Genomic DNA, 15,783 nt, shown 5'->3' on the forward strand with positions numbered 1-15,783 from the left:
CATAGCAGGGTCGATAGGCATAAAACTGCGTTATGTAGTTTTACCTGCCGCAGCCCGCCGCCCTGACTTGCTTACCTTCTGCCGATCTAGTAAGTAGCTTATTTGCCGTCTTGCTTAGTCTTGTGTTGCACTTGCTTGATGTTGTTGACTGTGTAAGGACAGTCGTTGAGTAACTAGTTTGTCATAATGTCAAAGTCAGCACATTTCAAGAGATTTCGTTAGTTTTAGCTGCTAGCATACCTTTAGCGAAGAGCTATTGTTGCATACTGTACCTTTAAGGAAATCCATTAGTTAGTGTTACATTTTTCTGAAGCATCCACCTCCTCCCAGTGTCATACATGCAAACATACATTTAATATAAGTACTTCTGGTCCTCAAAACAGACCCTGTGATGTTGGTGGTCAGACTTACGAATGAAGTTGGTTTCAGTGCCATGCATTCGATTTATTGAGAGAGACAGCCTCAGAAAATTGCTTAATTGTTGTCCCAATAAATATGTTATCAATTACATATATATATATATTGATTTATATACAAATTAATGTATTAATTTAGACATTATCACACCCAAAACTCAGGTAGGCTATTGCCTATAAATAATCTGAGAAAATTGTGCTCTCTTTCACATCATTTGACAGTTTTACGCCAAATGTGAAATTGTGCACAGTAGGTCAACTGGTGTAGCGCTAACAATACTAATGGCATACAGGGGTACATTGCCCTGATGAAAATGAAGGCTTGTATGCACTAGGACTAGCTTTCTGTTGGCCCATTTGAATTTAAGTGGTCATTAAATGTCAAATGAATATGTGCAGGAAGGCTAAATATTGTGTTGTAGGTTACTAGTTGCCTAAGCTTAACTGCCCACAATGAAATGGTGTATTTTGTTGTGTTAGCCAAAACATTACAATGACGGTGAGACACAGGAGAGTTGGTTGCCAGTGCGGTAGTTATCAAAATGTGTGCCTTAAAATGTATAGGCTGATTTCCTTCTTTTAGCCGTTGGGGGCGGGGGCAAATGTGCGTGCCCGAGTAAGAAATGCGCGCTCCCGTGTACGCGCTCCCGTTTAGAAAATATCACATGGTACGTTCTCCTCCAATCAGTTGCTGAAGAAGAGGAGACCAAGCGCGTTCTCGTCGTAGACCAGAGGGCTGAAAGTGGAGACGGCGCATCTTGCGTTAATTCTTTAAATAACTACATTGAAAAGTATTGGCGATATGTCTGAGGAAAAGCCTAAGGTAAGTACCAATAACTGTGAACCAAAACAGTCAAAATGTTGCGTCGGTATGGATATGGCTGAGTATTAACGTTAGCTGTCTTTCAGTTTTGTGCAACATTGGTGTGGTGGTTAGCCAGTTTGCGCATTTGTACGGATGAAGATGGCATGGATTGGTTTTTTTTCTAGAATGCGGATTCTTTTTTCGCAGCTACCCATCTTGCTCTCTTATGTGGTACACATTTTGCTGAGAGTGATTTCATTGAAACTGCGCCATTGTCTCGAGATGCCGCGCAATATCATCGAAGTGGAATTCTGTGTCTGCTTTTGCGGGTTTTCCTTTGTGAAAAAGAAGTGGCGCTAGTCGGCCACGTTACGTCTCCGGCGTAGGAAATGCCGCAAGAATAGCGGAGAAGGAGCAACATTACCCGCACATAGTGATCCGCCATTTGAAAGCAGCTCTGGCTGATTAGCGTCCAGCTCATTCAACGATTTATGTACAGAAGAATTGAAATGGAAACACCAACAAGCAGTTTTCGACTCTGAGACGTTCGAATTCCTTGGTCAATGTTAAAGAGCCATGTGATTCCTCTAAATTGTGCTACCTAGCTGGCAAGCTAATTTAACGTTAGCGCAATGGTCGGCTTTTTAAAGCTGGCTAACAAACGCCGACTGCATGATTGTTAATTACTACAGTGGCAATTTGCAGTTCATACACATGCATGAAGAGGATTTATTACGCTAGCTAATGTTACGTTAGAAAGATCTACATTTTCTTTATGCTCCACAGTTCATATGGCAAAAAATAAAAAGCTGTTCATCATCTGCAGAAGATAATGTCACAGCTTTGACTCAGTAAACCTGCATGTTCAGTGTGCTAGCTAACTTTAGCTAGCTATTAGCTTGGTTTCATTTCATGTGCATCATATTGGTTAGCTTGCTAGCTAACTATACAACTCTGGGTCAAAAGCTAGATTAATTGATGCAGTTTGTTACCCAACTAACCATATTCACCCTTGTTAACACATATCTGCTTTTGGGTGGTGAAATTCTTTAGAAAACTACTCACAAGTCCGCACTTCACGTTAAACATCAATGTCATAACGACTGTACTCTCCATATGTTTTCAGGAGGGAGTGAAAACCGAAAACGACCACATCAATCTGAAGGTAGCAGGACAAGACGGATCTGTGGTCCAGTTTAAAATAAAACGACACACACCTTTAAGCAAACTAATGAAGGCGTACTGTGAAAGACAGGTGAGAGATTGCCACCCCATTACACTCAAACGTTACTGTATTAAATCGAACATCTTACTTTAAGATTAACGGTTGGAGCGGTCTTCACGACCAATAATGGGAATGTGAAAGTATGCCCTGCTATAAAATGCTGTGTTGATTTGTAATGTATTCATTATTTAAATATACTTCATTCGTGTCGATCATGTCCTAGCTCTGGTTAGTGATGTAATTGTAATTGCAGTTGTTTGTGTTTTCCAGGGGTTGTCAATAAGGCAGATCCGATTTAGGTTTGATGGGCAGCCCATTAATGAAACGGACACGCCTGCACAGGTGAGTTCTATGGTCATCCTCTGCTGGAACACTCAATTCATATGCATGTTTTACATTACAGAGACATAATGATGGCATTGTGGCTAAAGCCAAGAGTGCTTTAGACAAGTTTTACGTATGCAATCAAAGGGTTCATGCTTAGTGCTTTTGATCACATAATGTCAAGACACCAACAAGTCAACATGCAGACATGCCTAATAAAAATTGGTTTGAGTCTACTGAAACACAGATTGGCACCAGTGTAAGTGTTCTTGCATACACACTACGTAGGCTATGCATTTTTCCATGGAAAAGTTTGAAAGACTGTTTTCCCCTTTCTGCTACATCAATGGAACGGTTAGAATTGGATTTAAATTGGTATTGCAGTTAGAGGCTCAAGACTGCAAGATAGAAAAGTTAAAATAAAAAAGGAAAGTAAAAGAAAACCAAAGCCTTTTCAAGTTAAGCGCTCTGTTATATATCCATGGAAGCACAATTGTGATGGGTCTTGTTTATTAATCAGGACTGTAGATGCTGTTGAGTAACGGTTGCTTTGTTATTGGTTTTCCCAGCTCGAGATGGAGGATGAGGACACGATTGATGTGTTTCAACAGCAGACTGGAGGGGTCTGCTAAAGCCTGCCGGGTGGAAGAGAGGCGTCCATTCAGCTATTTTATTTGACATGTTTCCTCAAGACGCTCTTTCAATGTTAATGTATTTTTGTTTGTTTTCCTGTTTTTTATTTTATATTTTTTTTTTACCACCCTCAACCTCGATGTGGACGGTGGATTTTTTTTTCCTCCCCCTTCCAGTATGCGAGAAATCTTAATGATTTGTCCCAAAATGGATGCCCGTTGGCAACGCTAATGTTTCAGAATGGCTTTGCCCATACAAAGCATCCGGTCAGAACTTCAGATCTGATGGCAAACATCCGGCCACACTTGGACACTGTTGCCATTTTGTTCTTGTGTTTGTTTTTGTTTTTGTTTTGTTTTTTCTTTCTTTCTGTCTGCGCCAACAGAAAACAGGTAGCAATGAGGAACCACCTCTTCCTGCTCTCTCTCGAGCACGAGAGGTGCCTATGATTCTGTCATTGTGCATATGTTATGGTTTAAGTCTGTTTCTCATTTTTAGGCGCTTTTTACTGCAGAAGAGCAACATCTTTTCAGTATTCTGTATTCCTCCAGTTGAATATGATTCACTTTATTCAGGGACAGATAGGGAAAAGGGGGCAAAGGTGTTAAAGACTTGTTTTCTCCAACTAGTCATCCATAGAGTAGTTGATTGCAATACACAATACGGCATCACCGAATGTGGACCAAACTCGAGCAGATGGTACACTGACAAAGAGAACGTGTTCAGATAATTAATGAAGAATAAATCGTCTTCTGCTTTTAAAGGAGTTTCTTTTTTTTTTGTAATGTTGTTGATATACGAAGGTATTCTTCTTTTTGCATTCACTGTGTTTTTTTCTTTTGTGTTCTTTGTTATTTTTTGGGGGGGCTTCATTTTGCTCCTGTCTTTTTGACTAAGCAGTTGGATATGGACATTGTAAAACCAAATTATGCTTTCGTTTTCCCCACTTCTACCCAGTCCTTGCAAAAATGTCAAGGGAATCCTCTCAGATGATCAGATTTGCTTTTCGTCATGCTTTCCTGGTGGAAGTGTTGCGGCCCCAGCTCTGCAGCCTTCACTAGCCCTGCTCCATTCAGTTTCCAAATTGGTTGGCAAAGAAGGGGTGGAGAGGGTTTGGGGAAATGGCATTGTCCACAACTTATGTCATGTTTCTGTACTGATTTGTACATTATTTGTTGTCCTTTACTACTGTACACAATAAATATAGTTTGGTACTCAGATTTGCTGTAAGAGCTGTTTCCCTGCCTGCGAAAAAAAAAGGATCTATTTGAAGGAGGTATTTAAATGCTATTGATAGCAGTTATTGATGGGTTCCGCAGTGTGGCGCTGCGTTTTTTTTCTTTGCAGTTGAAAGCCGGAAGTCGAGTGTAAGCCACGGCATCAGCTTGGCTTACTTTGTTTTTAGCAACCTGCGCATCCGAACTTTTACAGTTCGTTAGTAACTAAAGGTGTTAACCATGGCAGGCACAGCTTTGAAAAGGTTAATGGCAGAATATAAACGTAAGTAATGGATAATAACTCCAATGCAATCCTGTAGACGTACTAGTTAGTGGCTAGCTAACAAGGTGTTTGTGTTTAGTGGGCTTCACATTAGGTGCCCAAATTGTATTTTCAAATTACTGATCTAGCTAGCAAGTTACCTGTCAGACCGCATAGAACAGGTAGGTAAGCAATGTAGATAGTCGCATGGTTGTACGTTCAAGTCGATTCTTTTTCTAGAGATCAGCGATTACAATGATGCCTAACGCAATGATTTCCCTACCACTCCATTCTTTTGTGGAAATGTGGAGGTCCAAGTAAGAAAAATAGTCAAGCGTCCACGCTTGTGTTAAAACGACCATATGCCAATTATAACATTCATAGTACGGTTTTAATAAAAGTTTTTGTATCATAACTTGACAGCTGGCAACTTTTATTTTCAGCCTTAGTTTTGGTGTATATGAGAAGCTTCCAAAAATGCGGAGCTAGCTAGCTACGTTTCTGTTACTGTCAGTGTATCGTGACTGTTCTTAAAACGGAATTTTCATTTAATTCTCATGATAAAATGAACATTAAAAGCTTGGAATGAATGTTGTGATGTTGCCATCTAACCAGCGCGATCTTTCTTTGGCAGAACTGACTCTAAACCCCCCTGAGGGAATTGTTGCGGGTAAGGGCTTTTCCATGACAAAATTGTGCAATTTCGATTTTGCGTCAACGTCAGTATTTTTAGCAGTCGTATATTTACTAAGATATCTCAAAAATCTGTATTATGTTCTCTTTCTCAACAGGCCCAGCAAACGAGGAAAATTTCTTTGAGTGGGAAGCTTTAATCATGTAAGTGTTGAATTGTGTTTTGGGGCAGTGATGCAACTATGGTATAGTTGTCTGAATTTTGGAATATTTCACCCCAAGAGTAGTACCTCTTCAAAACATTTTGGAGTTAAAATGTGCCTAATTACAATCATTCTCTAAATAGCAGTTTCTCAGAGCTTAACAATGCCTTCTTAGAAAATCTGAAAGATTTACTCAAATGCTGCTGCAGTGGAAGTGAAGTTTAATCCAGTGGCCTTCTCACACTTTCCACATTGGCCTAATTATGCATGTGGATGAATCAGCAGACCCAGTCTCTGTCGCTTTCTCAATCCCTGAGGGCTACGAGATGTGTATCCGCCATTCCCTGTGTTGTCACACTCTTCTGGTCTGATCGGGTCCTCGTGATGGGTTGAATTGAGGAAATTTTATTCTTAACTTGAGTTTGAGAGTTGGCATGGTGGAAATTGGAGCATATCAGTCTTATAGGACTAGTCCCCAAGCCAAGGGTTTCTGTGCTGTTTTTCTGTCTTAACTCTGTTTTCATTCCACTTTGTGTATAGACCCTGCATATACAGACCTGATAAAACTATCAAGAATAGAACAGTGCTGGTCATGGACATACAAGCAGAGAAACCCCCCCAAATATCATCTGAGTGTCTAAGATCAGGACTTAAATAAGCGGAATTAGTGAAGGACACAGATTGCCCCTTTGGTTGTTGTTCATTCGTTGCCCCCAAGGGGGCATTGTCTGCCTAATAAAGTGGTCCTTTCCAGCTCAATTTAATTTAAATAATTTACGTTTCATAATTTCATATACTGCTAGTGTTGATCGATAGGGAAAAGACTACAGAATGGCTAATCATTATTTTGATTGATAGGCAGTGATAGGTTTTGTACTGTTCTTTTGAAAGGGGCAAGGCGCTCCCATCATTGTCCGGGAATCCGTTTTGAGTGATAGAGATCGAGTCAAAGCACCGATAGTGCGGTCTCATTTGTGTCCTGCGGTAAACCATCTGATAGCCTGATGAATTTGTGGATATGTTTTAAGTGTTTGTTTAAGTGGAGCTCACTGCCAAACCCAACAAGGAACAGAGGTGGTCACCAGCCCACTATCCCAGCTGTGAGGTACAACACAACAGAGGAAGTGAGATGGTTTCAGAGTGATTGGGTCCCTGCATTTGGAGATAAACGACTGATGCCGATCCTAAAATGACCGATTGATGGACAGATCAGGTGGAAAATAAACATGGGCTGGATTTGCCTTTTAAATGCAGACCGAGATTGATCGCTGTCAAATTCGCGCACGTTCCATGTACTGGAGATGTCAGTCAGATGTAGGTCTCACCAGTGCCCGATATGTGCAGTCCTGAACGTTCCTCACATGCATTGCATAAACCCATTGGAGGGTTACCGAGTGAGTCCCCAATAGACATTGCAGTTCAAGTGTTGGAAAAATCAAGGAAATCCAGCACGGATTTTTAACCCAAGACAACATAGTGCCCATTTGTGAGGGAAGCACTTTTACAGCAGGTTAAAAAAATGGCCCAGCCCCATGTCATCAAATGGTTTGTCAGGTTTTCTCCAATTCGTGTCATCCTGTCAAGAGGACACATTTCAGGCCACCCCAGAAAACCCTAAGTGCGGTTATATGTGATTTTAAAACGTCTGTCACTATAAACACACAGCCGAATAAATGGCCAGTGTTTTTGTTTTTTTGTCTTTGACGTTATGCACCTCTTCTCCATGCATCACTACCCCCAAGGGAGTATAGACACCCCCCCCCCCCTCTTAGGAGCACCTGCAGGTTTCCGTAATACCTGCTGCCACAGATTTTATTGCATTTCCAAAACACAATATTTGCAGATCTCTTAGGAAAACATGCCTGCGTAAGCCTTTAATATGTCCGCCACTGTCATTGCTGCCAGATGTGGTGGGCAAGGCGAAACACTAGCCTGACCTGTAGAGTTTGCACGACCGCAATAAACTTCACTTAATGTGAGGGATTAGGGGTGATGGGATAATAGCTTACTACAAGGTTCACGGAGTGCTCTCACTTCAGGGAGAGTGCAAGGCATATTTGGAATTTGGTCTCTCATAACTTAAGTTCTTAATTTTTTTGTCTTCTGTCTGTTGCTTTAATAGTTCATCTATCATTGTATCTTAACGTACATTCATCCTTTTGTGGTATAAACATAATGCGCCAAAGTTTTTTTAGGAAAATGGTTTGTTCAATATTTATTTGGTAATTAAATCTTTTGTAATCTTTTCAACAGCTCCCTTTTTCTCAAAATGTGCACTATGGCTAACTTCCTTCCTGGAAAATAAATCGATGTTTTAACAGTAACACATACCCTGTAACAGACCAACAGTTCATACAAACTCATAACTCTGATGACATTACGAGAACCACTGAAGTTATAAGCAGGACATACAAGCCCTTAGGAGAACACTTTGTCTGTGTGGCTCAAATCCTTATGCTCTAACCAACGTGTCTCTGACTTCAACCTCCAGGGGTCCAGAAGATACGTGCTTCGAAGGGGGCGTGTTTCCTGCCATCCTCAGCTTTCCTTCGGACTACCCTCTCAGCCCCCCCAAGATGAAGTTCACCTGTGACATGTTCCACCCTAACAGTGAGTGCCTACCACGTTCACCTTTAGAGGTGCAGTCCTTGATCATAATTCAAATTCAGGATAATTCAGCTAAATTCTCCTCACATTCTTCTAGCTGTCCCTCCAGTGTGTGCGCACTGCAAAAAAAAAAAAAAAACTCCTGTGTTTTTGTGTGAAGTCCTGGCTCTGTAAATGGGGGAAAAAAGTGGCATTGACCAAGCCATACACTATTCCAGCCAATCCAATTCCAGTTGCTTCAGGAGCAGAGAAAGGAGGGGTGAAACTCGATGGCTGTTCAGCTCAGATATCAACAACCTTTTTCTACAAACGAGGATTGGACCTTTAAATTTGTTTCACAAAGTCGTATTTACATTATGTATACGTGTGGGGACCACCAATGGGGAAATTGGTCTATATATGGGTGCCTACCAAACTCTCTTCTCAGAATAGTTTTAAAAATCCAGAGGTTAATTACCATGCATGTTTGGGAGAATAGAGTCCAGTATAAAGTTGAGGGTGCTTTGTAGGCAGAAATCTTGTTTTTTTTTAAAGTCAAATCTGCTCTCCGATCCAGAATGTTAAGAACTTGTACTCAGATGTACTCTTTTGTCATGAAGTGCCAATGTCACACCTGGCTCAGTAAGACTACTCCCAGAATAACTGTGGCCACCAGTTTGAACAGTCTTTGGAATGAAAATGGAGTACCTAAGATTGGAGAATCAGGAGCCCAGGTCACAGGCACAAAGGAAAGGGAACACACAAGGTAAGAGAAGTTCTTTGTATGAGACAGAGCTTGTTCCTCTTACAGGGAGAAGGTTGCTGCTCATTTGAGGCAGAAGGTCTCTGACTTATCAGTTCTTCCTCTGCACATACTAAAACAGACAAGATGGCTACATTAAGCCAAGTGACATAGCCAGACAGTAGTCCCAGTAGTCTGTAAAGCTGAGACCCAGGTTATGCCCACGGTCTCGTACAGGGCAGCCAGGGCATTGCATTTGAGAATGTTAGCAAGGCCAAAAGCCATAGCAGCTAGCACATCTTTTAAGGCCGAAGGGTGTGTGGTGTATTTCACATTCCTGCCAAGGATGATCCATGAAGACCTCAATCCTCCAGCGGTGATTGTGGAGAGCCTGCGTTGTCAGGGAAGTGTGCCCAAACAAAGTCCTTCCTGTTGGGGCTGAAGATAGCAGTGCTCTGGCCTGGCGATAGACACAGAGGCGATTATCAGCGCAGGGATGCCAGATCCGGATCCGTGTCCCCCGGCTGTGCGCAGTGGAGCGGAGAGCGGGAGCAAGAGATAGCATCTGCCGCGCAACACCGTGGGTGGTTGATATCGCAGCGGCAACTGCGCTTTGATTGTGTCTGCCCGGTGCAGGGCACAGGGTGCTCTGATTTGGTGTGAAGCTGGTTTTGTGTGTGTGCACATGTAGGTTTGGAAGTTATCAATATACCCGTCACTTTTTTGTACCTGCCAAGCGTCTGCCAATATCCTGTGGTACTCGTAGATAAAGTTAATTGTAGGTGCTTTCCACTCTCTCGTCAATAGATGATGACTTTATGTGGTCTGTCCTGAATGTCTGTTAGATGGTCCTGTCTTTTGAAAATAGACAGATAGTCAACTCGATTTGAATGTGTGACTACACTATGTGTGTTTACTTGTGTCCTTATACTTTGGGGAATGACCGTATGGGCCATGACCGCAGTTGTGTCTGGGTGTGTGTGTGTGTGTGTGTTTTTCACACCTAATGCAGTTGCATTCAAATCCTATTTTTCTCTCTGAATGAACCTATTGGCCCAGTAAGTATTGCCCCACCCATCCTCTCCCTCTGCAGTCTACCCAGACGGGCGCGTGTGCATCTCCATCCTGCACGCTCCTGGTGACGACCCCATGGGCTATGAGAGCAGCGCGGAGCGGTGGAGTCCCGTCCAGAGCGTGGAGAAGATCCTGCTCTCAGTGGTCAGCATGCTGGCAGGTAAGGGGGTCCCACCACCATCACCACTTCAGTTACACAGGCCACTGTAGTTACCCAGACCACTTCAGTTACACAGACCACTGTAGTTACACAGACCACTTCAGACCACTTCAGTTACACAGACCACTGTAGTTACACGAGCACTTCAGACCACTTCAGTTACACAGACCACTGTAGTTACACAGACCACTTCAGACCACTGCAGTTACACAGACCACTTCATTAACACAGACCACTGCAGTTACACAGACCACTTCAGACCACTGCAGTTACACAGACCACTTCTGACCACTGCAGTTACACAGACCACTGCAGTTACACAGACCACTGCAATTACACAGACCACTGCAGTTACACAGACCACAGCAGTTACACAGACCACTGCACTGCACATTATGAGTGACATATCTGCAATGTGTCGGGTAAATGGACTGCACTACTGCTCGTACAGTAGTTTAGTAGAGGGCTTTACTACACAGGTCCACAGGTACTAGTAGTAGAGTGCTTTACATTTCATGCTTCAAATCTCCCTGATGGTGGTGGCCACCACCAAACAAGCCCTTGCCTATGTGCGTTGGGAGCAGTAAGGGGTTCAGTGTGTTAACAAAAGGACACTTTGTAGAAGTTAGACTCAAACTGGGAGCCCTCTGCTCTACCTCAGACTGACTTGAAGTGCAGGCCGCTGCATGCAGGAACCGTTTGTGACCTCTGTTACTACCATGACAAGGAAATGCTAGTTTAGCGCTGTCCTTTAACTTAATGTGGGGAACCCTTTACTTTTCCGAAAGGGACCTGAAGAGCTGTTTTTGTGTTTCAGAGCCCAATGATGAGAGCGGAGCAAACGTGGACGCATCAAAGATGTGGCGCGAAGACCGTGAGCAGTTCTACCGGCTGGCCAAGCAGATTGTGCGCAAATCCCTCGGCTTGTAAAATGATCCTTTCCGTCCCCTTTCTCTCCATCCTCTTCTTTCTCCTCCTCCCCCTGCCAGATAGTAACATCACAACTCCCCCACCCGCCAACGCCGCATAGGGAGGTCCAGTGAGGACAGACGTCAGGCATGAAGGAAACAAACAAAGAGACTTCCTGTAGAGGATTGAAAAGCAAAGACACTTAGTCCCTCAACATGGCTGCCGTGATGATCCTCCCCTACCTCTAAGGAACAGTGCACTTTACATAAATGCTTTTATTTAGTTTGAGTTTTTTTGGGGAGTTTTTTGTTTTGTTTTTGTTCTTTTCTGGTCGCCAAACATCTCTCATGGGTACTTCTTCTCCCAGACATGAAAATATAATCTTATCTCTTCTGGCTGTGAGAGAACATGTGTCATTAGTCCACACGTGACACACTTGATGCTGAGCGAAATATGTATGGAGACACCTTTGGGGGGAGGGGGGTGTGTGAGACTGGTTCTTGGAAGTGGATATTGTTGGGGGGGGGGGGGTCAGTGCTCGGGGTGGGTATTGATGGGGTGTGGGTCAGATATATGCGGGGGTTTAGGGTAGCGAGGGTAAAAACACTGCCTGTTTGTGACTTGCTGCATACCATGCCATGCTATGGTGTGTGTGTGTGTGTGTGTGTGTGTGTGTGTGTGTGTGTGTGGGGGTGAGTGAGCATGGTTGAGTTTTCAGGGGTGAAGATGCAGTTTCGTTTACACACCAAACAGATTAGGGTTATTGATCAGAAAGCTTCTCGATCAACCAGTGTGGGCCAAACCAGCTAACAGGAGCCAAAATGGCATCTGATCAGATTCACACAATGGGGCTGCATTTGCCAAAAGCCTTTTTGTGCTGTGCCCACGTAACTCAAAAAGAGATTGTAAAAAATGACAGAGACTATCAGTTTATGATGTTGGTAACACAACAAAATGTCTGCTAAACACATCCCAGGACATTTCTGGAAGTAGAATAAAGCTGGTGATTGGACAGTCGCTCAAGCGCCGAGTTTAGGCGAGGAGTAAAAGATGAGGAAGTGAATGGAGCACAAGAGGAATGCAGAAACTTCCGTCTTTCATAGCCTGCATTCATTTCAACAGTATTCTTTACCAATATTGTTACAAGCTGACACTCCAGTCCCATTGTTTAAAACAAGCACTGTGTCTTTGGGGATCATTCTATAGAATGATTCAAATTCACTTTGAAGTTCTCAATCTGAAATGGATGGGCTGGTCGATCAGGAAATGAATAGGTTTGTTTTTCAAACTAGTAATGATTACACTAAGGTCTGAGTATACCCTGTGCTTGTCAGAGATGCCTTCATGTTTTATTCTGACTTCCAGTTGTACATCCTGGGTCAAAGGTAATCTAACCCCATTTTTTCAGACGAGAGAAAGGGAGGAATCAGACGTATCTGGGGTGACACTCCAGAGTTGATGTAAACATTGCAGACAAGAAAATCTTGATTTTGTGTGTCTATAATTTGGCATGTGTTACAGGAATATTAAGTATAAAATAAAGTCCTGTTTGTGTTGGAGAGTAAAATGTTGTGACTGTTGTATTTTGTACTTGATAAGTCATGCAGAGATTCACGTATGTCTGTTTTTCTGTGCATGTCCCGACACTGGGTGAAATGTATGTGCAGAAATGATTGCTTCTTCCTTTCAGCCAATCCCAAAGACTTGGTCCACTCACCAACAGATTACTCAGTGTCTTGTCTCTGCCGCACATTAACGTAGGGTCTTTCATGCTTGTGGGGATATTTCCCTGTGCTAAAGTTGGTTCTTTGGTACCTACTACTGTATTTGATATTGGGCTCGAAATGCTGACCACACAGTGCATATTTAACTAGAAGACCACTGCCTCACTGTGTTTTAATGGACCATATTCATGTTTGTTGACACCTATGGTTAGATGTTGGGTTTAGAGAATGTGATAGTTGGGGCTAATTTGTAGGGTTTTACAGAGAGAGAGAACTTTATTTACCTCCAAATCGCAGCAGCAATTTACATAAATAACAAAAAACACATAATGTGGTAGGTAAAAAGACAGAAAAGAATCACAAAAAAAGAATTAATACACAACTACTACTATACTAGTTAGAATATATAGAATACAGATATAACTTTAAGGCAAAATAATGCTGATTATATGTCAAATGTGCATTGCCATACAGAGGAGTCTCGTCTACCGCCACAGTGGGGAGTCACTGTAGTCACCTATGGCGTTGGACAGGAGTGACCTCCTGTAACGGTCCTTATAGCAGCAGAGCTGAAGGAGCCTTACAGGGTGAAAAGGAAAGGTTACGGTACAGTCCCCTACGGTGCTCGCATCCCCTCAGCCACACAAACTGCGGTCTGGCAGTCAATGATCCAGGAGGTTGTGGAGATTTGTACCTGCGTCTTTCATGCATGCAGCAGTGTAGGCTGGATCGTTTTAAAGGCTCTGGAGAATTCAAAGAAGTGGTGCCTGCCTTTTCGAGGTGATCTTGCTGTGGCAGGTAGATGGTGACATCTCTAACACCAACCTCGGGGCGGTAGGCAAACTGCAGTTGGTCCAGAGAGATGCTCACCCAAGGTCTGAGATTGGCCAAGATCAGCCTATCTAGGATTTTCATGATGTGTGATGTTAGGGCAACCGGGCTATAGTCGTTGATGGCAGATGGAGAAGGCTCCTTAGGTAGCCTACCAGAACAAGGTAGGAGGTCTTCCACAGTACTGGAAACCTTCTTCTTGCCCAGGCTAAGGTTGGAGGGGTTAAATACATGTATAACTTAATGGATTATTTAAATAAAAAGATAATTTCTTGAATTAATATTCAATAACGACCTGCATTTGACAGTAAAAAATGGCAGTAAATTAGCTATGGGCTTGACCTTAGCTGACCGCCAATCATAAATGTCATTGAAGTGTTTTCTGGCAGAGGTTAGTGTGTGTGTGGGAACAGATATGAGATTGTGGTTTGGCTTCCATGTTTTTCTTGGCAGACCAAGAGTTTTCATCAGGTTAAATAGTTTCCTGGTCTCCTTGCTTTCAGGGTGACATTTATCACTTAATCTAGATCCATGTTTTATAGTAACAGTTAATGTAATTTTGGATATAAATAGATCACTACATTAGACACTATCACAAAGAATAAGATCAGAAGTTAAATGTTGGTTAGCCATCTATAAATGCTCGTTAAAATGGGCACGTTGAAACTTTTGAAGTGTGTTGAGCCACAGGCATAAGCTGTAATCGATATGAGAAAAGGGAAATGTCCGTCATGAGCAGCTCCTCGCTCCTGTCAGCTCCCATTAAAGCCCCCGCAGTGCTTAGCACCGCCAACGCTAAGAAAACAATGTCAACGTAAAGCCTCTGATCACCTCCTCCGCACTGCAACACACATACCCACCCACACTTAGACTTTTCCACTGATCCTCACTGGTTTTTGCTCTCTCCCTTATCTCATCGGTGCAAGCCCATATACACAAATCTCCTGAAAGGCCCAAAGTCTTTCCACTGGATCTCAATTATGCCAAATTTGTATGGAACTTTTCATAAGTTGTCTAAAGCTTTGCAAAGATTCTCATGATAATCAGAATGAACTTCTGTAGTGGCAAGATTCACCTGTGTAGGACCTTTCAGTCGTGAGGGAGTAAATTGTTCACTTTGTTTTTTCAGGTCCTGGTGTCCCAGTGTATTAGTATGTGTGTGTGTGTATGTATGTCAGAGAGAGAGAGAGAGACGCAAGCTCTGGGATAGCCAGTTTCCCTGTCCAAACATGTCTGATACTTCACTCTGACTGATAATGAAACGCAAACAGAAATCAAAGCCTGCTTCACCCTCGGGGACCAAGGGAGTTAGCGAGCGCACGAGCAAACACAGCTTAGTAGCTTTCAAAGAACTTCAGCAGAGAAGTCTGTGCCTCGAGTGGACCACTCGGAGTTTGGGTGTTGATTATCTGGGACCCAAGTCTCATCAACGGCAGGTTCTTCTTTAGGCAACTCTGTTCTGATTCTCTAAGGGTTCTACTCAGCTCCCCTTGGTTGAGCATGTACGCATCACTGGACTGAGCTTCAGTTCGATGTAGTTCACCTTTATGAGCCTTCTAACTTCTGGTTCGGGTTCTCTGTTTTGCCCTCTTCACCTTACCTCAAAAGGGTTCCCTTCCACTAGGCCCCCTAACGCAGGTAAATGAGATGACCAAAAACAGAAGGCAAATCAGTGCCTCCGCTTCCTTCTGGGGGATTATTTCATGGAATCCCCCCCCCTGTGAAGGCCACAACCCAGTGCCTCCTATTTTCAGACAACACGCCGCTGCACTGCTCGTCTGACGAGCAGTCCAACATGAAAGCAGGCTCAAGCGAGAGGAATCTATGAGGCGTGTAGTGCTCTTTTGTTGTTGTTGTTTGTTGCTGATGGTTCTGCTAATGGAAGTGCCTGACGCATCTGCTTTGAAGCCCAAGGCCTTTAATAGGGCCCGTGGCACTCCACTAAAGAGAGGTCAGGTATGGTGTACACCTTTTCCGCCCTAATTTTGTCTGCTCCCTCTACTTTTCTTCGCTAACCTGCTAACCCCTGTATGAGATCA

The 15,783-nt window shown here is 43.1% G+C and overlaps 2 protein-coding genes across 2 annotated transcripts; both read left to right on the top strand.

Annotated features, from left to right (window-relative positions):
* Nucleotides 1–1,117: 1,117 nt before the first annotated feature.
* Nucleotides 1,118–4,484, top strand: LOC308362441 (small ubiquitin-related modifier 3). The gene is made up of 4 exons (XM_080835075.1): nt 1,118–1,239; nt 2,348–2,476; nt 2,717–2,788; nt 3,340–4,484. Exons 1-4 carry the CDS (start codon nt 1,219–1,221, stop codon nt 3,400–3,402), a joined length of 285 nt encoding a protein of 94 aa, XP_080691201.1. The 5' UTR covers nt 1,118–1,218; the 3' UTR covers nt 3,403–4,484.
* Nucleotides 4,485–4,781: 297 nt separating this feature from the next.
* On the top strand, nt 4,782–11,670 carry ube2g2 (ubiquitin-conjugating enzyme E2G 2). Its single transcript, XM_080835935.1, has 6 exons — nt 4,782–4,903; nt 5,517–5,552; nt 5,674–5,719; nt 8,210–8,328; nt 10,140–10,280; nt 11,098–11,670. The coding sequence occupies exons 1-6, from the start codon at nt 4,861–4,863 to the stop codon at nt 11,208–11,210; spliced, it is 498 nt and encodes a 165-aa protein (XP_080692061.1). The 5' UTR covers nt 4,782–4,860; the 3' UTR covers nt 11,211–11,670.
* Nucleotides 11,671–15,783: the final 4,113 nt, after the last annotated feature.

The sequence above is a fragment of the Sprattus sprattus genome (assembly GCF_963457725.1).
Source record: "Sprattus sprattus genome assembly, chromosome: 3".
In the NCBI taxonomy this organism is placed as follows: domain Eukaryota; kingdom Metazoa; phylum Chordata; class Actinopteri; order Clupeiformes; family Clupeidae; genus Sprattus; species Sprattus sprattus.